The sequence below is a fragment of the Lepidochelys olivacea genome (assembly GCF_965140295.1).
Source record: "Lepidochelys olivacea isolate rLepOli2 genome assembly, chromosome: 19".
Classification (NCBI taxonomy): domain Eukaryota; kingdom Metazoa; phylum Chordata; order Testudines; family Cheloniidae; genus Lepidochelys; species Lepidochelys olivacea.
Genome location: NC_140429.1, coordinates 11,196,842 through 11,219,644, shown reverse-complemented (window position 1 = coordinate 11,219,644; position 22,803 = coordinate 11,196,842). Strand labels below are relative to the sequence as shown.

Here is a 22,803-nt window from a genome sequence, read left to right as displayed (position 1 = left end):
GATTTTAGCTACAATGAAACATTGCAGTTACAATGCCTGCTTTCTGAAGAGAGAGAGAGGAAAAAAAAGGATTTTTCTTTGAAAAACAAAACACAAACCCGAAATCATGGAAATGTTGTGGGGATGGCTCAATGCAAGCAGTACTTTGATTGCCTCATGTCCCTGTTCTCCACAGGCTGGGCTCTGTGGCCAGACTACACCTCCCATGTGCACCTCCTTCCCCCTCTAAGAGCCCATCATGGATGTCCAGTCTATAGAGAAGAATACACACAGGGGACGCCCACACAGCTCCTCCCACGGTGCACTGTGACAGCATTTCCAAATTGAAAATGTTCAGTTGTCAGATTAAATTTTGTGGAATTGGAATTTCTCCTGACCAAAAACGTGTTTTTTCGACCAGCCCTACTAACAGATGATCTAGGAGGAGAGGCACAAATGGTCATTAAGCATCTGTTATTGTACCTTGAAAAATCTACCCTTTAGTCTTTTTTCCTATCAAGTGCTGTTCCCTGTTTAGTTTTGGTTCATGAAGCAATTCTGGTTGGAGAAGCAAAATGAATGAGGATCTTCTTGACTGGCACATCTGGGATAAATTTGAAGTGTGTGGATGTAACTGGTTAAGTGACACTGATTCTTGACTGTGAGAATTTAAAAGATAGAAGCCAAAATACAAGAAAGCCGAATTAAAGAAAATGCTGTTCAATTCTCCACACCCCCCACACACCCATGAGTAGCACCACCACTACACCATTGTGCTTCAGGTGCACAGCCAGGATCAGCAGACAAATCTTTCCCAGGTGAGAGCTAAGGATGCCTTTTAGGGATTCAGCCCAAAAAAGGCAAACATAAAATATCACACAGATCAAGAGGATTTTGTTTAAAACACTTTTAACGTTTGTCAGAGTTTTGTACAAATCAAAGCATCCCTTTAAAATCTCCATTATTACAAACATACAAAGAAACAACGTTATTACTACAAACCATCAGCTACTCAGTTGCATGATCAATGTGTCACAATTAAAAAAACAACAACATTGTATATACAAGGCCCTTCTCCCTCTATTATTATTTCTGTGTCCTGAGGGAAGCTAAGAAGCAAAGCCCCCATTTTTAAAAAAAATCCTATTGATACATTTCAGACTTTTTCTAAAAATATGTGAAGTATAAAATTAGGTGGGTTGTTTTTTTTTTTTCCGGCTGTCACACTCTGGCAGAGTGCAAAGATTTCTTAGCATCCTAAAGTCTTTTTAAAAACAAAAACAAAAACCACACGACAGTATCTGATGCTTCAGTGTGCTCTTCCACGCTCAAAGCTAACATCTGAAAAGTGCCATTGAATAAATTCATCTTAAAAAAAAATTGCAACTCTCTACTTAAAAGATTAATAAAAACCCAGCTGGAGCAGCTAGCCCTGTCTCAAAGGGTCAGTGTCTCATCTCTTTCCATTTGGTGCCTGTCTACATTAAGGTTGTTTCCTTCCCCTACTCCCCCCCCCCGAGGTAGGGTCTCTAACCCCTGAGCTCTCTCTTCACCTTGTGTGAATAGGGCTGGCCAGTGGGATTCCATGGAGTAACCTGGCCTGGAACATGCTGACTTGAGAGCCCATCTGTGCATTTCCCCCTAATGGCAGAGTGCTTTTTTCCCCCTCTAAGAGATGCCCTGAGGGCAGGGCTCAGACAGCTGCAGAGCTCAGCTCTCCTCTAATGAGGGTGGGTTGGAAGTACACATTCCAGCTGATCTTACTGGAACTGTTTATGGCCTCTGCCTCTGAAGTCAGATTGTTTCAGAAAAGCAGAGAACCTTCTCAGCTCTTTTATCCTGCTGGCTTTTGTTGGGAATGGAGGTTGGGGGCTTCTCTGCCCAGCACCCAAGAAGCACTTCCTACTTTGTGTCACTATTGACCTGACTGAACTCACTTCTTGTAACATCTGACGTTAGTGAAGTGGGGTGGAGAGGAGAAGATATAGAAGGATCAACTTGATCCGGGACTTGGGAGGGGAGAGCGCGTCTAATACAGCCTTAAGCTCTCCTTCTGCCTTTACTGCAGAAGGCCGTGCCAGAGAAGTTAGATTAGCCCAAGCCACTAACCAGAGCCCCACAGGGCCACCATATGGTTATTATGCACAATTATTCTGCAAGACTCTCAAACCAAAAGTTATCAAAACAGGCAGTTAGGTGTGCCAAGCCAATATTTTAAAAACCCAAGAGAAATCTATAGCCTGGATTCTGGAACAGGTTTTGAAAGGTAGCGTAACCGCTCCAGGCAGATCGGCGTGCTGCCTCCTGCTCCCTTTGGGGAAGACGATTTAAGAGCTTCCCTTGAAAGAAGGAACAAAACACTTGAAAATAAAGCTCTCACCGTGCCCCCAAAGCTCTTGGTAAGCCTGAAAACCAGCCAACAACGGATTGTGCCTCAGCTCAGCAGATTTTAAACTGCAGAGACGGGTCTCCAGTATCACAGGATCCCTGGTTTCTAATGTAGGAAGTGGCAGTGGTAATACCTGTTTTCCGGGGACAGCAAGATGTGTGGGGGCACCGCTCCCTGTGGATCACTATACTATATAACAGTATTCAACAGATATTGAAACCAGACACACTCAACCATGCTGTTGAAAGGCAACACACACCAGGCGTTCCATCGAGTCCATAGCGACAGGATAGTAACAAGACTGAGGTTGGATTCCAGCCGAACAGACAGGCCTCCTGGGTTAATGCTGGGGAAGCTCCCAGTTTGTTTTTGTTTTAAGGGGAGGTTATTGCTCCTGACTTCTCAGGCTTTTTGCCCTTGGATAGGGCAGCTGCTTGCTTCAGGAGTTCTCTGTTCTTGGCCTGGAAACACAGTGAAAATGGGTATTTTAATAGCGTGGATCATTGTTACTCAAGAACTACCTGGACAGGCACAGCTGGCTTCCTGCGTACAGACCAAAAGGGATGTAGAAGTTGCTGTCCTGGATCACACCAGCAAGGCCAGTATTCCATTTCCACCAGCTGGCAACACCTGACGCTGCAGAGACAGGCAAATGCCAATGTACCTGACCAACCTAAATGGGAGAAGGGGGGAATTCCTTCCCAAGTGCTGCAGGCAATCAACTTCCATCACGAAGCACAACAGATTAAGTGATTTTTCATTAGACAAGAGAGGAGGGCCCTTTCAATTCCACTGGGAGTTGCCTGAGAAACTTCCCTTCCCTTTCCTTCCCCCATCCCCTTTCATTTTTTATTTGTGAGAAATGCTGAATTAACGGCTCTGGAGACCAAAGTCCACAGAACAAGGTGCAGGATGGGTAGTGGCAGTGCAAGCTCTACCCCCCCTCCCCCCCCCACACTGAATCCCCAAATCCTCTTCAACTCTGACCAACTCTAGGGGTGAGTGGCTCTATCAATATTCCTGGCTTGTTTCACTCCCAGCCTCTTTACTGAGGCTGCCAATGTCACCAGGAAGCATTACTGCACTGGTGATTTCTGTGACATGAATCCAGGTCTCAGTGAACAAGAGATGAGACAGATGATTTCTTATCAATCACCAAACAGCCAGCGGGTAACAACTTTCAGTCACTACTAACTTAGACTGGCTTCAAACCAGGCAACTAGAAGTGAAAGGCTCCACTGTATTACTACGAAGCCTCTGAATCACCTCTCTCCAAACTCTCTGGCCTTCTGCTTATCTTGTTGGTACAGCACAAGCTAATGATAGGGGTGTGCATGCAAAGCCAGACATGGCTCTTCTGGTTCAGTTTGCAAACTGTATTGAGTGGGCATGCAGGGTGCTAGAATGACCCTCGCCTACAGCTGAGAACTTGTATGAGCCAAGTCTCCAGCTGCCCTGGGCAGATGGCTTACAAACAAGAGAATGGATGCTACACGTATGCAGTGCTAGAGCAGAAAGGAATTTCTTCTGCCTCCTTCAAGCTTTTAAGAACAGAGGCACCCACACAAACCTGAGCTTCCCCAGAAAAAACAGGACATTTAAGATTTTTTTTTTTAAGTGAATCTTATGAACGTTTCCAGGTACCTGCTATCACTGCTACCATTTGAACTTTTATTTTGGAATCATTGGAGAAAAAGAGTTTCCAAAACCTCTGCCAGTGTTAGCTGAAGTTTTACACTCAGACACTGGAAAGACCAAGTTCTGGGCTGTCTCATTTAGAGCTAAGTATAAAACACACACACCTCTCCACCCAGGAATGGCAGGTATGCGAGGGCCAGCCAGTTCAGTTATTTGATACTTCTTTTATTTTAAAATGGAGCAAGTTTGGTGCTATTGGAAGTTGTTGGATTGACAGCTTTCCCCACATTGTGCCCGACAGATGTGCTTCTGCCCTGATCTGGAGGGACTGTCTCAAGAGATAAAAGGAAGCTCAGTCCCCCTTGGCTTCTCTGCTGAAACTGCCAACAAAGGCAACCAGTCGTGGCAACATGTAACGTGAACATTTGCCTACTAGGAACTGGAATGAGAATGTCAACTCATTCTACACAAGTCACCTAAGAGCCTGCACGGGGAACAATTTTGGGTCACTTGGGAAGATTCAAGCAGACAACGTAAGAGATTATGGGCTCTGACTTCCATTACCAGCCCACAAGCCATCCAGCCTCCGAATTTTTCAGTTCTAAAAGAAGGTGTCTCAATCCCATCCATAACATGACTGCTCGAAGCCTGGGATAACTTAAGAAACAACTGAAGACAACTTTAGAAATTGCATAGTGGACAGGAACTCACAAGCAGTGATAGATTTCTGACATCAACTGTAATCTACAAAAACCTGTCCTACCCTAATAATTAACTTGGGCATGTGGTGATGAGGAAAGAACATTTTCTGCTGTGTCTTATCCACACCTTTGTTTTTTGTTTTTTTCCCCTCATAGTTAGAGCTTTAGCTGATTGTAAATGCCAGACAGAGTAATTAAGGAGATGAACTTTGCACCCATATACAATTTCTTTCTTTTAACTAATTCCCTTTTGACCTACTGCAGACCAGAATCTACCTCTGCCGATATACACCGTTTTCATGGCCCGACCAAAAAAAAAGGACATTTCCTACAAGCTCACAGACTTCTTTACAATTATATCTATTTAGTCTAACAAAAAGCACTACCCTTTGTTTGTTTGGCTTTGTTCTCCTTGGCTACTGAGCTAATAAATCAAATCAGGAGCTCGGTGGTGCAATGGGTGGATAAATAGGCCTTACAGTCTTGACACCTGGGTTCAAGCTTGACTTTGATAAAGTTCCCATCCAGTTTGCAGAGGATACAATAAAACTGAGCCCAGGAAGAGAATAGCAAGGGGGGGCTAGAAGGATTCAGGTGCACTGGCAGAGCAGTGTGGGGGCCAAATCCTATTCGAACAGGCAGTACTTCAGGTCAGGACTGAAAGGCATTAGCAGAGCTGTGTGGGTGGAAGCCTGAGAAGCGTTCTGATCTAGGCAGTGTTCTCAGTCACTCCTGCGAAGATCACAACCCAGCACATTAGAATAGAAATGCCATCACCTGTAACTGCTCCATGACTTCCTTGTGTGTCTTCTCCATTTGGTTCATTTTTGCCCTCATCTGGGATTCCTGGTACTGCAGGTCAGCCTTTAGCTCTGTGATCTAAGGAGAAACAAGCAAGCAGCTTTTGGATGAGTGAGGAGAAAAGGGATGTGTCCAGATTCCTTCACCCCGAACAGATGTCCTGCCCTGGAAAATGTCTCTGTAGAAGTCACCTTGGAGAAAGGAACACATTCAGAGAGGCACCATGTGGGTTAACACTGCGATCCTGTAGGCCAAGGAGGGTTCAGAACATTTACTGCCCAACTGCAGGCCAGAGGACATGCACCAAGAGCTGAGGCTAATACCAAAGGTGGGACCCAGACAGAGCCCCAGCATGGGTGCATCTTTAGTAACCCCAGTGAATTCTGTGACTCTGGGCAATTAATCTGCGGCCTGATTTTCAGAGGGGCTGAGCTCTGATAGCTCTTATTCATTTCTGCCCTGCTGAGCACCAATAGGCCACTAACCATTCCGTGCCTCAGTTTCTCTCTCTGTCAAATGAAGATAATGATACTTACCCACCTGATAACGAGGTTTGTGGAAGTGGATTAATTAACATTTGTAGCGTGCTAAGTAAGGTGTGACTATTATTAGGAATACTTTGAGTAAGAAAGAGGATTCTCACACCATGCTGTGAAAGCAGCCAGAGCTGAGGTGCGTCAGCAGAGCTGCCTGGGACTCAGAAGTGCCAAAGCAGGGGGTGCCACAGGTTGGGACTGAGACTTGTCTGAGCGTTGCCTGCTCTACCTATGCACACAGAGCAGCTATGGGCTTTCTTGGACTCAACCCCACATGCAACCTACCTGCCTACTGCCATTTCTTGCACTCCAGCAGTCATCAAGAACTGGCAGCACATAAGGCTGGGCATACTGGGAGTACAAGGCAAAGGAAAAAGGGGTAATCTTCATTGTGTGGCAGTGGATGGTCAGAATTTGTTCCTCTCTGCAATCCTGGCCCACCCACCTCCAAACAGCCAGAAAGCCACCTTCCTTCCTGCCACAGTGCCTGGCTCTTTAACCCTGGAAATTAACCAGCTTGCAGACAACACCCACCTGAGAGTTAGCTGGTTTCCACAAGGCTAACAGACAGACACTGTACAAATGTGCAAGGTAAAGACCTTTAAGTAAGTGGCTCATAATTCACTCTGCAGTTTTTGTGTGGAAGCGGTCCAGGGCTGTACCTTCTTCTCTTTCTCCAAGATCATCTGATCCTTCTGGTGCAGCATCTTTTTCAGAGTGGCCACTTCTTCCTTCAGCTGGGCTATAATAACGAAGTGGTCCGTGCCAGGGGAGTCCAGGGCAAGGTCTGGAGAAAAGCTGCAAGAGAGAGAAGAGATAGAATCTCATCACACACTCTTCTACTCACCAGTACATGGAAGCCCTTTCACAGATGACATCGCAGATAGCGACATCTGAATAACCTCATCCATTCAAAGGCTACATAAGTTACCTATAACCTTGTAACCAGACACCATGGGAATTCAGAGATAGTCACATGGCAGGATCGCTGATGTCCTGATATGCAATACAATTTGTATCTTGACAAGTTTAATATTAAGCGTTCAGCAAGAAAGGATGGGAGACTGTTAGGGATGTTTTCAACCATTAGTGTTTGAGACTTTACTTGCATGGAAACTATCCATTTTCAAACCAAGAGGTATGGAAAAGCAATCAATGAGTTAATGAAACTTTATGCAATCACCTAGGAACCCTCTTTAGGTCACAGGGAGTCCATGGCAGTGGGGGGGAAAACCTTTCACTAAATGCAAATCAGGGCCCTGATAAACAATGGAACAGGAAAAAGTAACAAATGAACCCCCTAACTTAAACAAACAATAGAAAGAGCACACGGAGGTTACAGCCAAAGTTATCTCAGGGGAAAACAGGAAGAGATGCACTGGGCTTTTTGTATTTTAATTCCAGCCATGGCACAATGATTTGGAGAAAAGCTTCATTACCACATCAAAGACTATTCAGGAAGAGAAAAAGAGTGAAAGGAAGATATACACTTCCTCAGACACACCCTCAGACACTATGAATCTAGCTGGCTGGCTGACAGCTTGTTTGGGCAAGACGCACACAGTCCCTGTCTCTGGTAAAGCATATTGTGTGTATTGCAAGAATGCCCAGGATCCCCAGTCATGGACCCCCGTTGTGCGAGGCACTGTACAAACACAGAACAAAGAGATGGTCCCTTCCACAAGTTATCTACCTAGACACCACCTTCTGTACTGTTTAGTCTGTCTTTACAATATGTCTAACAGTTACCCCTTGGTGCTAAGGAATAGTTTGCCAATATTACATGCTATTGCTGCTGTATAAATTATTTGAAAATTAATAATAAATAATGCAAGTATCTCACCTGGACTATATATTTGGAAAAAGAAAAGGAGTACTTGTGGCACCTTAGCAACTAACCAATTTATTTGAGCATAAGCTTTTGTGAGCTACAGCTTATGCTCAAATAAATTGGTTAGTCTCTAAGGTGCCACAAGTACTCCTTTTCTTTTTGCGAATACAGACTAACACGGCTGCTACTCTGAAACCTGTCATATATTTGGACTGTGCATTCGGCCCTAGTATTGGTAGAGTCTAAGGCAAATGCAGTGTGGCCTAGTGCACTGACAGCCAACGATCACCAGATTATTAATGTAACTGTTACTGACTCAGTCTGTGGCCTGAGACAAGTTAAGTCACCCGTGCCTCAGTTTACACATCTGTAAAATGGGAATAAGAATATCTGCTGCCTACCTCCCAAGGGAGTTTCTTCAGTACTTTGAAAAGACAGAATCTAATTGGACATAGTTTGAATGACAGGGTCTCTGGGATGTGATGGAGAAAGGCTTTTCCTCCCTTACGTGGTGTGTGTGGGGTAGAAGTGTCCCTGTTGGGAATCCAAAGGGAGAAATTCAACGAATGGAGTTGTGCAGGTCATAAAAGTAACAGGACATGCTGGGATGGGAAAGAAATCCTGGCCAGGGAGGAAACGGAAGCTTAATACTGCAGATCTGTGGGGGTTTATCTGCATTAGAGTGTCTTATTGTCACAGAACACGTTAACTAACATGATGTTGAATGCTTGGTATTGACAAGAAGATGTATTTAACTGCATGTCAGCTGGCTGGGGTTAACACCCATAATGTTCTACATGGCCAGTCTTTGTCTATACGGAGCATTTAACGAGAGCCTGCATCCCAGAACGTTGTAATGTGCTACTTCTCTGCAATATGACACACAGGTACCAGATTTGAGTGAGGGAAGCAAAGCAGCCTCCAGCACCTTTATACATATGCACAATGCAGTAATGTCACTCTTAGCATCTCCACTCTCTCAACAAGAGCTTCAGGCTTCCACACACCACACAGACATACTGAGGGAGAGAGGGAGCAGAGGAGAGCTAAAACTAAGATACTCTCTGTGGGGGGAAAGCAAAGTTTCTTCACTGAATTGCCTGTTTACAAGTAAGCCCTTCCCTATCCTACTCCATTCCTTGGCCAAACGAGGGGCACACAGAATCATAGTAAAGCAGGGCTGGAAGGGACCTTGAGAGGTCATCAAGAGCAGCCCTCTGTTCTGAGGCAGGACCAAGGAAACATGAACCATCCCTGAAAGGTCCAGCCTGGTCTTTAAAACTTCCAACGATGGGGATTCCACAACCTCCTTTAGAAGTCTATTCCAGTGCTCAACTATCCTTATAATTACAAAGTTTTCCCTAATATCTCACCTAAATCTCTGTTCCTTTCTGTGGATTAAGCCCATTACTTCTTGTCCTGCCTTCAGTGGACCTGGAGAACTATTGTTGTAACAGCCCTTAACATATTTGGAGACTGTTATCTGGTCCCCCCTCAGTCTGCTTTTCTCAAGACTAAACATGCCCCATTTTTTTTAACCTTTCCTCACAGGTCAGGTTTTCTAATCCTCCTATTATTTTTGTTGCTCTCCTCTGGACTCTCTCCAGTTTGTCCACATCTTTCCTAAACTGTGGGACCTAGAAATGGACACAGTCCCCCAGCTGAGGTCTCACCAGTGCTGAGTAGAGTGGGACAATTACCTCCCATGTCTTACATACAACACTCTTGTTAATATACCCCAGAATGATATTAGCACTTTTTACAGCCACATCACACTGTTGACTCGTATTCATTTTGTGATACACTATAATTGCCGAATCCTTTTCAGCAATGCTACCACTGAGCCAGTCATTCCCCATTTTGTAATTGAGGAAAAAAAAGATTAAATGCACAAAGTAGTACTTTACATTTGTCTTTACGGAATTTCATCTTGTTGATTTCAGACCAATTCTCCAACTTGTCAAGGTCATTTTGAATTCTAATCCTGTCCTCCAAAGCGCTTACAACCTCTCCCAGCTTGGTGTCATCTGCAAATTTTATAAGTAGAATATCCACTCCATTATCCAAGTCATTAATGAAAATATTGACTAGTACCAGACCCTTGCAGGACCCCATAAAATACATCCTCCCAGTTTGATAGCAAACCACCGATACCTACTCTTGAGTACAGCTTTTCAAGCAACTGTGTAACCACCTTACAGTAACTACATCTAGACCACATTTCCCTAGTTTGTGTGTGATAATGTCATGTGGGACTGTCAAAAGCCTCACTAAAATCAAGATATATTACATCTACTACTTCCCTCCATCCACTAGGCCAGTAACTCTGTCAAAGAAGGAAATGTGGTTGATATGGCATGATTTGTTCTTGACAAATCCATGCTGGCTGCTCCTTATCGACCTGTTATCCTCTAGGTGCTTGCAAATTGATTGTTTAATAATTTGTTGCAGTATCTTTTCAGATATTGAAGTTAGGCTGACCAGTCTCTAATTCCCTGGTCTTTGTTCCCCTTTGTAAAGATAGGTTCTATGTTTGCCCTTCTCCAGTCCTCTGGGACCTCACCTGTCCTCCATGAGTTCTTGAAGATAATCACTAATGGTTCCAAGTTTGCTTCATGAATCCTCCGCTGTATCCCAAGGTAATAAACATTGCCAGGAGATTCAGACTTCCCATGGCCACCCACTCATGAAATTCTGCACTCCCTGGTTTGCTCCTGGCCAAGAAAACTTATTAAGGCAGAAGAGGAGACTGGAAGAAAGACCCATCTGCTCCCCTCAGCAGAGAACTAAAGGGAGAGATTTTGAGATGGTTTTAAAGAGAGGTTCTCATCCTATTGCATCATTAACAAATATTGGCAAGTCACAAGTAAAGACAGACGGCCTTAACTGAAAAAGAGCCTCAACTCACCCTTGAGTTTGGGGCCTAGAAACAGACAGTGGGGGGTAATTATGCAGGTGCAAACTGCGTGTATATTTCAGAGTGGCCAGGCATCTGCCTATCTCATCTGTGTGCATAATCAGGTACTCAGGTTTCAGAGTAACAGCAGTGTTAGTCTGTATTCGCAAAAAGAAAATGAGTACTTGTGGCACCTTAGAGACTAACCAATTTATTTGAGCATAAGCTTTTGTGAGCTACAGCTCACTTCATCGGATGCATACAGTTGGTACTCAGAGATCCAACTGCTGTAACATGTCTCTGCAATTACTTCAAGGTGGAAAAAAAAACGAGAGGGTACTTTTTTAAAGTCATGTCAATAGGAGAAGGGTTTCTTTTCCCTGTCTTGAGTGAATCTCAAACCCTAACTTCAAGTTAGGAATGGAAGCTACAAAGTTAGCTACAAAATTAGAAATAAAACTGAAAAACAAACAATAAATCACTTTTTTTTGGTAAAAAAGAGCCTCTTCAGAAGTCCAACCAAAATATACCCTTGACATATACAAACTGTGGTACAATGATCCCTGCACACTTTAGGGAGGGCCCAATTCAGGGGTGACACTCTTTCCTACAACCAATGCCTTTCTCAGGGATGATGTCTCAGTTGTTTGGAGACATTGCTACTAAAGTCAGACTGGTTGTCAAGGGACGTTGTCAAGGTCAACGTTCAAATTACACTAAAAATAACTTAGAAATTTCTTCCCAACTATGAAAAATCTGCCTAAACAAATATTTTCTAAACGGAAGTAGTAGCTTGGCCTAAGGTTGATTTAACTACATCAAAGAAGAAGCAGTTCACCCCAAACCACCCTCTCCATGCCTGCAAACTGAGTACTTTAAGTATAAGCACAGAAATTTTGTGCATGTGGGAATATTTTTATTTAATGGAATTTACTGCTCAGTATTCCCTCAGGACAATATGGGTGAACAAATTTGCGTCTTAGGGCTCACCTACAAGGATCAGATAGAGGTTTTTATGATCTTTCTGTGCTAAAGAGATGGCCCAGGGGTATAGTGAGTCAGCTTTTCATGTCTTGGAACTGGACTCCTTCAGTGGTCACAAGTGAAGGGAGTGCGGGTGTTTTAATCTAATCCACTGTGAACATTTGTCTATATCGTAAGACCACATTGAGACAAATATGGCAATTTCATGCAATATCCTTGAAAAACCTTATTGAATTAAGTTTAAATAACTTGGGAGTCCATTGTATTAAATGCAAAGATTATGTATTATCGTGGACTGGGACTGCATGTAACCTCTCTTGGGGAAAGAGATTATGTGAACCATGTGAACAATGTACTTGACAAGAATTTTTGGGACAAAGTGGTTCGCCAGGGGAATCTCTAGTGGGAGATGAATGCAAATTCCCTACCACCACAATGCAAAACCCCAGCCTTTTAAAGCTATGCCCCAGGAGAGGACTACTGTCTGCTGATCACCTTTTCCCAGAGTCTCAAGATCAAAGGCCCAAGGAAAGGACAGACGAAACTATTCACGAGTGTGCTAGTTCTGAGCTAAGGCTGTTATCAACTTGTAACCATGGGGAAAACTCCTACCAGAGACTCTGCTGGAATTGGGGAGTGATCTATGGTAAGCTTATTAGCATGCATGTAGGTTCTTTTATTGTTCTTAATGTGTTTTCTCTGTAATGTTTTCACCTTCGAGCAAAATGCAGATGCCGACCTGGTTAGACAGCCTGGCTTGCTGGGGATATCACAGTGAAGGCAGGGAACTGTGCAGCCTGGCAAAACCCAGTCAGGAAGGAGAAAGACATGGGTCTCTGCCCAAGAGAGGTGACAGCTGTGGAGTTGGGAGCCTAGAGTCAGTGCTCTTAAGGAATCATGGAGGGGGAATACAGGTGCAATTGACCTGAACCGTGACACACATTTGGTAGCCTCTATTCAGGAAGAAGCTATGGGCTGGGTGCAGTGGGCCAGGATTGAGGTGCTCTGGCACACCTGTTTGAGGTGGCTCAGGATTGGACTAGCAACAGGTGCTCAAGTCAAGGTGGGAAACACACCATTAGAGCTGTTTGGGACCCACGAGTGGAAGAGCAGTGAACTGAGTGAGTCCAACGTCAGAGTTGTGGGACTCGGTAAGGTAGAATTTGTTGCAGGACACTGTTGAGTTGCCCTGACAGAGCTGGGTGGTGATGGTACCTAACTTCAGCCTATGCTATGCCCAGCTCTTGCCAGTGCAGTCAGCCTCTCCGCTCCCTGTGCAGTAGAATTCACCCTCCAAATTAACCATAAAAACTCCAGAATGAGACTTTTTAAAATAAATAATTCAAATGTCAGTCAACAATCCCCAATACACGTGTGACAGAACATGATAATCATCAACTCAGAGATACTAAGCATGAACCTATGAAGCCCAGAGGAGTACCCATCTGCATCCACCAGGATGGAAAGCCAACAAAGGTGAAGAGAAGAGATAAGCTGGACCACGAAGGGGTTGCTACCAAGTCACTGAGCCCAAGAACACACCAATTTTGCCTAGGCTGCATTGGCAATTTGCCTAGAGCCCAAGGCTAGCACCTACTCTGCATAAAGATGCAGCTGCCCTCAGCTGTAACACAGAGGGGTCGCCCATGTAGAAGCAGTCTTTGTGGGCCACACCTCTAAGTTAAAGATAGGGGCAGCTGCATCATAGAATTTAACTACTGTTTTGAACATCTACAAGGAAATACAGCCCCAGGATTAAACTTCACTAGCCACTAAGGGTGACTGTTGCCCCACAGCAACAGAGTCACATAGATTTAAAATGGCTGCAACTTATGTCTTGGACAACACACAGCCCACCGTTGGAACTTAGGAGCAGCAGCTATAATTATGTATAACTTATTAATGGGATTTCCCTAAGACTAGAGAAGTTTGTGGAGAGGATCACAGCCTACCAGGGCTTTCAAGTGAGAACAAGATATGGTACAAGAGTAAACTGAAATGAAGTAATCTGATTTATTTATCATTTGCTAAGTTTTTTTTTGAATGGATGACTTGGAATTCGTATTAGGGCACGGAGCCTTTTTGCTTCCAGATAACGTGTGAGCAAGGTTGGTTACCGGATAATGGCTACTCGGTAGTTTATGTGAAATGAATTAAAGGAGCTCGCTCCCGTTCCTAGCAAGCAGATATTTAAGAAGTTCTACCGTCACAAGTGGCACTGACCTACAACACGGCTGGCAGCCTCAGCAGAGGTGCCACAGATAGAATAGCGCACCCTAAAAGTCAAAGTTGAGGTGCACTGGTAGAGGGCAACTTGCAGCACTACTGCTTGTGCTGTACCTGCTCTGGCCAGGGGGAGGTGGTGTTCAGTCTCCTGCCAATCAGCATTAAATTCCGTTTAAAGAATGGTGCAACCACTACACCTTAAAGAATTCTTTAAACTCAGTTTCATGCTTTGGCATTTCTTACTTCAATAGCCAAAGACAATGGGCTAACAGGTGTCCTTAGGACAGAGGTGATTTGGAGTTAAATGATGAACAATTGAGATGGACGGTGAGCACTTTACCAGTGACTTCAACAGACTTAATAAGACTCTCTGGCACTAATGAGCCTACGCTGTGCTCTATATTCCCAATTCAATGCAGTTTGGAAGAAGAGCCATCGATGGGGACACTTTCCATATGAGAGACAATTTCCAGGGCAGGAGGGCAACCGGGGGTGGGAAAAAACGATAGGTGATCTCACTTCAGGACGTCAGTGCCTTGAGAAACAGGATAATGATGGGCACCGGGACTCTGTTGGGAAGCAGCCCACTGCACCAACACGGACGGGGCACTCTGGGTAGGGGGGCAAAGCATCTCGGGAGAGGAAGGAACGCTGAGAATCAGAGAGGAAAGGGAGGAATGAAAATATGCATGTACAAGAGTGTAAAAAAAAAAATATCCATCTCACTCTCTCCTTATATAGCTAGTGAGGTCCGTTCTGCTGCATGCAAGCTCTGATGTCAATGGGAACTGCATGCATATAGCAGTGGCAGAATCAGGTCCACTGTGTTCAGAGGAAGCTGTTTATCACTTTTCCTCCCACAGGAGAGGGGGGAGATAAGACTTCTCTCTATATTCCCTCATCTAATGATTGTCTCCCTGCATTCTATTCTTTATTCTGACTGCAGCCTAGCTTTCAGTCTAACAGATAACGTTCTAGCCCAAACTGCAGACCAGAGCCCATCACGCAGCCAGTGGCCACCCTTCCCCTGTCATTGCAGGGTGAGGATAAAGCTGATCCAGGCTGCAGGTTGTAACTGCTGGTGAACTCAACCAACAAGCAGTTTCTAGTAGGTACAAACATTGGGCATCTTTTGATTTTCAAGTGTACATTTAGGTGCTAGGTAGGCTTGGCCTGTGGGGTCCCAGAAAGCTGCTAATGCAGCCCTTGCAGTACCAATGTTTGAGAGCCCCATTCTGTCATATAAGCATCCTGCTAATTGCACTGAATTTTCTCTCTTACACAAACTTAAATGAGACCACCCACTGGCATCTTTCCCAACCAACTGGCTCACCTGTCACCATTGGCTGATATGGCCTCAAACTTGGGTTTCTTCTTTGGAATTTCGTTCTGAATAGAGGAGGTGGATAAGGTTTTCTGGCTATGAAGGAAAAACAATGAAGATACATGTCAGAACCTAAAAGGCCTGTGAATCAGAGACTGTCCGGAAGCAAGAAAGAGGCACAGATAAATACCATCTCCCACTAAAGCACACTCACAACAAGCTTAGAGAGAAGAGAGCTCCAAGCATAGTGATGGCCAAATAAAAGATAATTCCTTAAAGAGAAACTAGAGTTTATTTTATACAATGTGCCAATCAAACTTCTGGGCACATGAACATTCTATGTCCAAAGCCATATATTTAAAGATAAATCTAAGTTGACCCAGTGTCAACAAGAACTGTAATACACTCCACAATGCACAGAAAAGGATCAGCTCATCCTAAATCCCCACTGAGAATACCTGAGCAGCAGCCCCCAGATGTTCAAACTAGGGATCATCACCAAGAGTCTCCTAGGTGATCTCAGTTGCAGTGTTTGATCTGAGTCAGTCAATTTTGAATGCTGGGGAAACATGTCTAGTGGTCGAGTCAGGAGTCCTAGCTCTGCCAACTGACTTGCTGTGTTATCTGGGACAAGTCATTTCACTTTTTTATATCCCAGTTTCAGCCACCTGGAAGAGCAAGGCTACTGAATGAATTAATGCACTTCTGTCATTAATTTGACAAATGCAGCTTTAATTATTTGAGAAAACAGCGTGTCAGTAAGCATTCTGTAAAACAGATCTCACTGAGTAGTGTTGTGACACTATTAGGAGTTTAGGTTAGAACTACTGGATTTGCATATTCATTAAGTCAGAATTACCCAGGCTTTACGCAAAAAGATGCATAACGATGTTAAAAGTCACCCCAGTTACGCAGTAGTGAGGTCCAAGGCACTTCTCCCACTTTTGCTGGAAGTGGGTCTGATGAGTTTGGAGCAGGCAGCCCTCCTGCAGGAGGGAAGTGCTCCGACGGAGCATTATTCGCAGCATTTACACGCAGGTTACCTGTTGTAATGGCTGCCACTGCTGAGCCTGCTGAACTGCTCCTTCTCTTGCAGGCTCGTCCGTGAAGAGCTGCTTAGATGTTTGCGTTGCTCTTTGGTCTTCTGTAGGACCCGTTTGTAGGACAACGTACACAGCCAGCACAGCAGCTTCCCATCCACCTGAAAGGCCAGTTGGGAGTCAGAGGGTTTTCTCTCGCTTCCTCCCCACATCCCAAGCACAGAGTAGACAAGTAGCCTGATGGCGACTTCAGATCAACCATGCTCAGGATTTACAGACACAAGGTATGCCGTCACAAACAACACACATGCAGTGACTCAAGGGGTCCCTGATGTGGTTAGAAAAGGTGTTGACTGCATTCAACACTGCCAGTGCGATGCAGCCAGCAAGTCACAGTGATAAAAACTTGGCACAGCTACCATCCGTTCTGAGCTGACACTTCTCGGATTGTTTATATCACATGTTCCCCATGACATTTTAGAGCAAGAAATCACATCCTGTGCAATTCGGATTTTTATAAACACAAAGGTCAACACCTGGACTCGAAGGCACATGCTTTAGGAACCCGAACACTAATACTCTGTTTCAGTGGTTTTCAACCTTTTTTCATTTGTGGACCCCTAAACGTTTTTGAATGGAGGTGCGGATCCCTTTGGAAATCTTAGGCATAGTCTGCGGACCCCGACAGGTTAAGAACCACTGTCCTATCGTAACAACAACCTCAACAACCTTGAGGATTAGACATAGACTGGCCGACATCAACAGGTCCATGGACCAAAGATTGAAAACTACTGTTCTAAGGGGCTCTGTCCAGATGGTGGGAACTACTTATACAGCGTCCAAAACTGTAGGCCTGGGGCCCATGTTAAAAGACTTATGCATATGCTTACCTTTGGGACAATTCACAGTACGTGAAGTTCCCTTTATCTCTACCACCCATTTTGGAGTGGGGTCCCCTCTCACTTGTGTGTGCACCTACACTAAGTCCAGTTCAGAAAAAGACCTGACCAAGGAACTATGGTGCTGAAAATATAAAACAATCCAATGAACTTAGTGTTTTAACATCTCTCATTGCAAATGTAAATTCTTGAGCTGGCCAGAAAATACTTTATAGCCGACACGTTACTGTTGCGGAAATCCTGTGACTCTGTGCAGAAGATGAATAGGCTATTACTGTGGTTAGTTCTTTCACCTTTCCAGCCCCATTTTACATAGAAACTCACCTTCTTTCTATCATCCTTCCTGTCGAATGCACACTGTTGCTTGCACTGTTCACAGGAGAGAGGTGGCCCATACTTCTTCTCTGAGTTCGTACACCGCTGGCACTTGTTGCCAATAAATGCTGCTATTATGTTGCAGTACTGGCATGGTTTGGGCTTTAAGAAGGACAGATACAGTACGGGTTAGCAATGCTTTGTAAATACGTGGCACATGTGCGTTTTTCTATCACTCAAACAGTCCCATCTTCATAGGGACTCAAGAATTGTGCATGTATCTAGATCAGTGGTCTCCAAAGTGGGGGGTGCGCAAGACCATCCCTGGGGGTGCGCGGCAGGAGGAGCGCTCCTGGACCTTTGATTCTTTGGCGGCACGCCGGCGGCAGCTCGGCTCTCCCTGCTCCGTCTTCGGCAGCACGCCGGTGGCAGCTCTTATTTTTTTGCATCCCTAGAGCTGGCCCTGGGGGTGCACGATCCAAAAAGTTTGGAGACCACCGAGCTAGATAAACCAGGGATCAGGCATCCAAACTACTAATTGCAGTATATGTGATTGGCCAGGATACCTGAACTTATACCGACTTCTGCATAAGGTGCCATGGGATCTTTAATGACAAGTGGTCAGGACCTAAGCTTCAAACCTCATCCTAAAGGGAAGAAATGTTTATTCCAACTTCCTGGTCAAATTTCAATTTAGGTTATCACATTCTGATTTCCCTAAATCCCCCATTTAGTTTCAACTGGATATGGGATCGGTCACTTGCTGTCCTAAACTCATGTGAAGTATTGCCATTCACCACAAAAAAGCGTCTTATGTTTCACCCAAAAGGGCACTGCATTTCAGTAGTGTGTGAGGTAACCCCTATACAGACAGGCTGTTACACGTTTTCGGATGAAAGACAATGGAAATAGCATTATAATTATGAGGGTGGACGGGACAGTCCCCAGCACTTACCGTTCCATAGAGTTTCACATTCTGAGCACATTTCTTGCATATTGTGTTGGTTTTGCTATTAAAACAAAACATTAAGAAAAAGCAAGAATAAAGTATAACTGTGTCAGCAATATCTGGGTACAGATTAAGCCCTCTGTGCTTGAGCGCTAAATTTCCCCTAACCATACAACTCTCCTGGCAGGATTTTTGTATTCATGTTCACTAGTGGCTTTTATATAAAATGTATTTGCTACCCCTGCCTGGTGATGATAATCTACCACAGTGAGGTATTATTGAAAGACGGCATTTTCATAAGGCAGCCCCTTTAATTTAATTAAGACCTCAGCCTTTAATTTACGCACATATTTGCTCAATTGGGATTATGGTCACCAACAAAATGAGTTAGTTTGGTCACCAGCTAATCTGCAGCAGACATTTAACCAGCATCAAACTACATGACTCGGCACGAGTGATAATCTCAGTACCGGAGAGGGCAAGCACTAAAATAGCAGGGTTGATGCAGATTAGGACTGAGGTTCATTGACCCCAATCCGCAGGATGGAAAACAGGGAACTACCTTGCACACTGCCTGCATGAAATATGCTCAGTGGCTGCTGGGATCATTGGTCCCTCTTCTTCATATATTCACAAAAATGAAATTAAAACCAGCAGAAAACCATGTTTACTACTGCAAATGCAGAAGGACAAGACAGGTATTTACGCTACAGCATAGAGAATAAGAATTATTTTTGCATGCCAAAACACAGAAGGGGAACAGCTTCCAGGAGCACCCAGGCACTTCACTGAAAGATACAGCTGAGCACCACCCAGGAAGAAATGCCACACATCATGCTGCAAAATCAAGAGCACAGAATGCGTCTGCCTGACAGAGATTGGGACTATGATTAGAGCCTCATCAAGGGGCACAACACTGGCCCCCCTACAAGCACTCAGACGACATATGACAGAGTGCTGGATCATTGAAGGCGCAACACAAGGGGCATGATGAGGGTTTCAAGGAATGGGCTGCTGTAACCAAATGGCATATGGGTTACGGACACAAAGAATCACCGGTGGAAGGAGAGGAGGACAGGAGTTTAGTATCAGGAACATTTTGCAACAGAAAACAGGAGCAAAGAAAAAGGATGGCTCAGGGCTTTGGTAACAGGATATGAAGCCTTTCACCTTTAGGTTGCCAGTTCATAAACAGCATAGCCCACTAGTTACCCAAAGCTATTACCAACAGATGGTTGCTCATTGGCTTATGTGAAATTAGTTTGGTAGCTCTCAGTCTTGTTCCCACATTACAAACCCTGCCCCAACTGGCATTAACATACCAGGTTCGCTTTTCTCAGCAGAACTCCCAAAGCCACCAAACTGTCTCCTTAGTCTTTATGGGGGACACCTAAAGATCAGGGTTAAGATACTTTAGTGGGCCAGTGTGTGTGAAGCTTGTACTGGTACTGCTTCTGCTGTACATAGTCTATGGAAAATTTCAGCTTCCAGGGCTGTCAATAAATGCTAAATTCACACATAGAAAAAGGGACCATGAGAGAATCAAGAGGCTGAAGTGGGACTATTTTGGATGTGTATTAAAGAAGCAGATGCCAACTACTTTTTATTGTCCAGTGTTTAAGCTTAGCAGAAATTTACCTTTCCTGTTGGAACTCGGTCCTGCAGTACGTGCACTTGACAATGGGATGCGCGATTCGACACTCCTACAGCAAAAAGAAGAGTTAGTGCTTCTACCACACACGTTCCCCAAAGACTCAAAAGTCCCCCCCAAACACAACAACAGAACACCCTGGACAAAGCAGAAGTATTCTTCATGGCAATCACTCCTTCCAGAGCCTCCATTTCCCCCCCCTACTCCTCCCAGGGGGCACCATCCCTTCCAGGGCCACATCCCCTCCTTCACTCCTCCCATCCCTTCTCAGGGCGCCCCCAATCCCTTATCCCCTCCCCCCAGGGCCTCCCATCCTTTCCCCCACTCCTCTCAGGGCCTCATCCCTTCCCAGGGCTCCCCCAATCCCCTCCCCCTGCCCCCATCCCCACCCCAGGGCTCTCCCTATCCCCTCCCCCTGCCCCCATCCCTTCCCAGGGATACCCCATCCCCCATCCCACTCCTCCCCCACCCCCATCCCCTCCTCATGCCCCCATCCCTTCCCAGGACTCCCCCAATCCCTTATCCCCTCCCCCCAGGGCCTCCCATCCTTTCCCCCACTCCTCTCAGGGCCTCATCCCCTCCCCGTGACTCCATCCCCTCCCCCACTCCTCCCCCTGCCCCCATCCCTTCCCAGGGCTCCCCCATCCCTTCCCAGGGCTCCCCCAATCCCCTCCCCCATCCCTTCCCAGGGCTCCCCCAATCCCCTCCCCCATCCCTTCCCAGGACTCCCCCAATCCCCCCTCCCCTCCCATGGACCCCCCAAGTCCCCCATCCCCCCGGACCTTGCACAGCTGCTGCCCCTGGCTCAGCGCCTCGAAGGAGAAGCGCTGGTGGCACTTGGTACAAGCGTAAAGCGCCGCCATCCCGCCGCCCCCACTGACAGGCGCAGCCTAACCTGGGACGGGCGGGCGGGCAGCCGCGAGGCGGGGCTGCCACACCCGTCACCACCATTGGCTCTCGCTAACGTCGCTCCTCGGGCACGGCGCTCAGCCCGAAGCCGTCTCACGCGCCCATTGGTTTCCCGGAGTGCCACTCCTGTGTGAGAGGGCGGGGCACGTCGAGGTCCTTCGGGTTGGGGAGAGCGGGAGCGTTTACGTCACCGGGGAGTTCTCCCATCCGGGGTGTGGACGGCGCGGTGACGTCACCCCAGGCGCGTCCCGGGGGCTCCCTCCAGCATCCGGACGCTCACGAGAGGGGAGGAGGCGTCGCAGAGGCGGAAATGTCCCAGAAGCCCCCGCGCGCGCCGGAAGGAAGTGGGGGAGATCAGTTAGAATCCTAGAATCTCAGGGTTGGAAGGGACCCCAGAAGGTCATCTAGTCCAACCCCCTGCTCGAAGCAGGACCAATCCCCAGTTAAATCATCCCAGCCAGGGCTTTGTCAAGCCTGACCTTAAAAACCTCTAAGGAAGGAGATTCCACCACCTCCCTAGGTAACGCATTCCAGTGTTTCACCACCCTCCTAGTGAAAAAGTTTTTCCTAATATCCAACCTAAACCTCCCCCACTGCAACTTGAGACCATTACTCCTCGTTAGAATCAAGGAAGGCTGCCGGGCTGGGTCTGCAGGCTTCCGGAGGGGGAGGGGCCAGACCTGGGGAGAGGGTAGATGTAAGGGGAGGAGGAGGCCAGATGTGGGGGGAGGAGGAGAAGGGAGCAGATGGGAGAAGGAGGGGCCAGATGTGGGGGAGGCCAGATGGGGGGAAGGAAGGGGGGTGGTCAGATGGGGGGAGGAGGAGGAAGGGGGGAGCAGATAGGAGGAGTTGGGGGTAAATGCGGGGGAGGAGACGCACAAGGTGGGGTTTGAAGTGCTACCATAATGCAGGCAGTACCACTGGAGGTGGGGGAGGGCAGACGCAATGGGGAGAGCTGTGTGAGAGGCAGTGTGGACGGAGACCTGGGGGCAGAGGAGAGGAAGTTGATGGGTGTAGATACATCAAAGGCAGAGGGAAAGTGGGTCTGAGAAAAAGAGAAGGGAGAAAGGGAGGCAGGATTCTGCATGTGAAAACCCCTGAGACTCGGGCTTTCTTTGTGATGGGAATTCCAGCAATTGATGGCTAGCTGCCAAAGTAGCTGCACATCTGCCAGCCTGAAACAAAGCAAACTGCAGTTTGCCACTGGTGTGAAGTCTGGGTAAGAAGGCCCAGCGTTGCCAATTGCAACTTTCTTTGTCTGCACTAAAAGTTTGCACAGGGTGTAGCTTCAACAATTGCTGGGGAATCAGGACATATTGGACCATATGAACTGGAACCATAAACTCACTGAACATTACATCTCACCAAATGAGGGTAAATCCATCCTTATCATCATATCCACTCATACTCCACACCTGAACATAGCCATTATATGAACAACATACCCTCATATCTCAATGTCTGTACTTTGACCCCCAATCGGGGATATTGCAGATTATGTATTCCTTACACCACCCGATCCTAACCGAACTTCACACCCCTTGATAATCTGTACGTTATTCCCTGATAATCAGAAACTTCTACGCTTAAACTCTGTACCATTTTTTTTAATTTTAACATCATCTTAATAAAATTATTAAATCTGGCCTTAGAAATTCTAATTACTAAAGTAGTACAAGGACAAATCATTCCAATGTGTAAATGCTTTTAATTTAATAATAAAAATTAACCAGCA

At 45.9% G+C, this 22,803-nt stretch overlaps 1 protein-coding gene across 2 annotated transcripts; it reads right to left on the bottom strand.

Annotated features, from left to right (window-relative positions):
* Nucleotides 1–871: 871 nt before the first annotated feature.
* Nucleotides 872–21,090, bottom strand: FAM76A (family with sequence similarity 76 member A). Of its 2 annotated transcripts, XM_084652589.1 has the most exons (10): nucleotides 20,942–21,090; nucleotides 20,147–20,211; nucleotides 18,515–18,569; nucleotides 17,569–17,721; nucleotides 16,349–16,506; nucleotides 15,315–15,401; nucleotides 14,501–14,632; nucleotides 6,707–6,842; nucleotides 5,485–5,586; nucleotides 872–2,829 (listed from the first exon to the last, which is right to left on the bottom strand). In XM_084652589.1, exons 1-10 carry the CDS (start codon nucleotides 21,020–21,022, stop codon nucleotides 2,743–2,745), a joined length of 1,056 nt encoding a protein of 351 aa, XP_084508715.1. In that variant the 5' UTR covers nucleotides 21,023–21,090; the 3' UTR covers nucleotides 872–2,742. The 2 variants fall into 2 exon arrangements, with proteins under 2 accessions (XP_084508715.1, XP_084508716.1); XM_084652590.1 differs by lacking the exon at nucleotides 14,501–14,632.
* Nucleotides 21,091–22,803: the final 1,713 nt, after the last annotated feature.

Excerpts from the sequence above, each read along its gene's own strand:
- FAM76A (XM_084652589.1), bottom strand. The coding sequence starts at position 21,022 with ATGGCGGCGCTTTACGCTTGTACCAAGTGCCACCAGCGCTTCTCCTTC. Across the intron at positions 18,570-20,146 it reads ACCGAGTTCCAACAGGAAAG|CAAAACCAACACAATATGCA; the intron begins GTAAATTTCTGC and ends TTGTTTTAATAG. Across the intron at positions 15,402-16,348 it reads AGTGGCAGCCATTACAACAG|CCAGAAAACCTTATCCACCT; the intron begins GTAACCTGCGTG and ends TTTCCTTCATAG.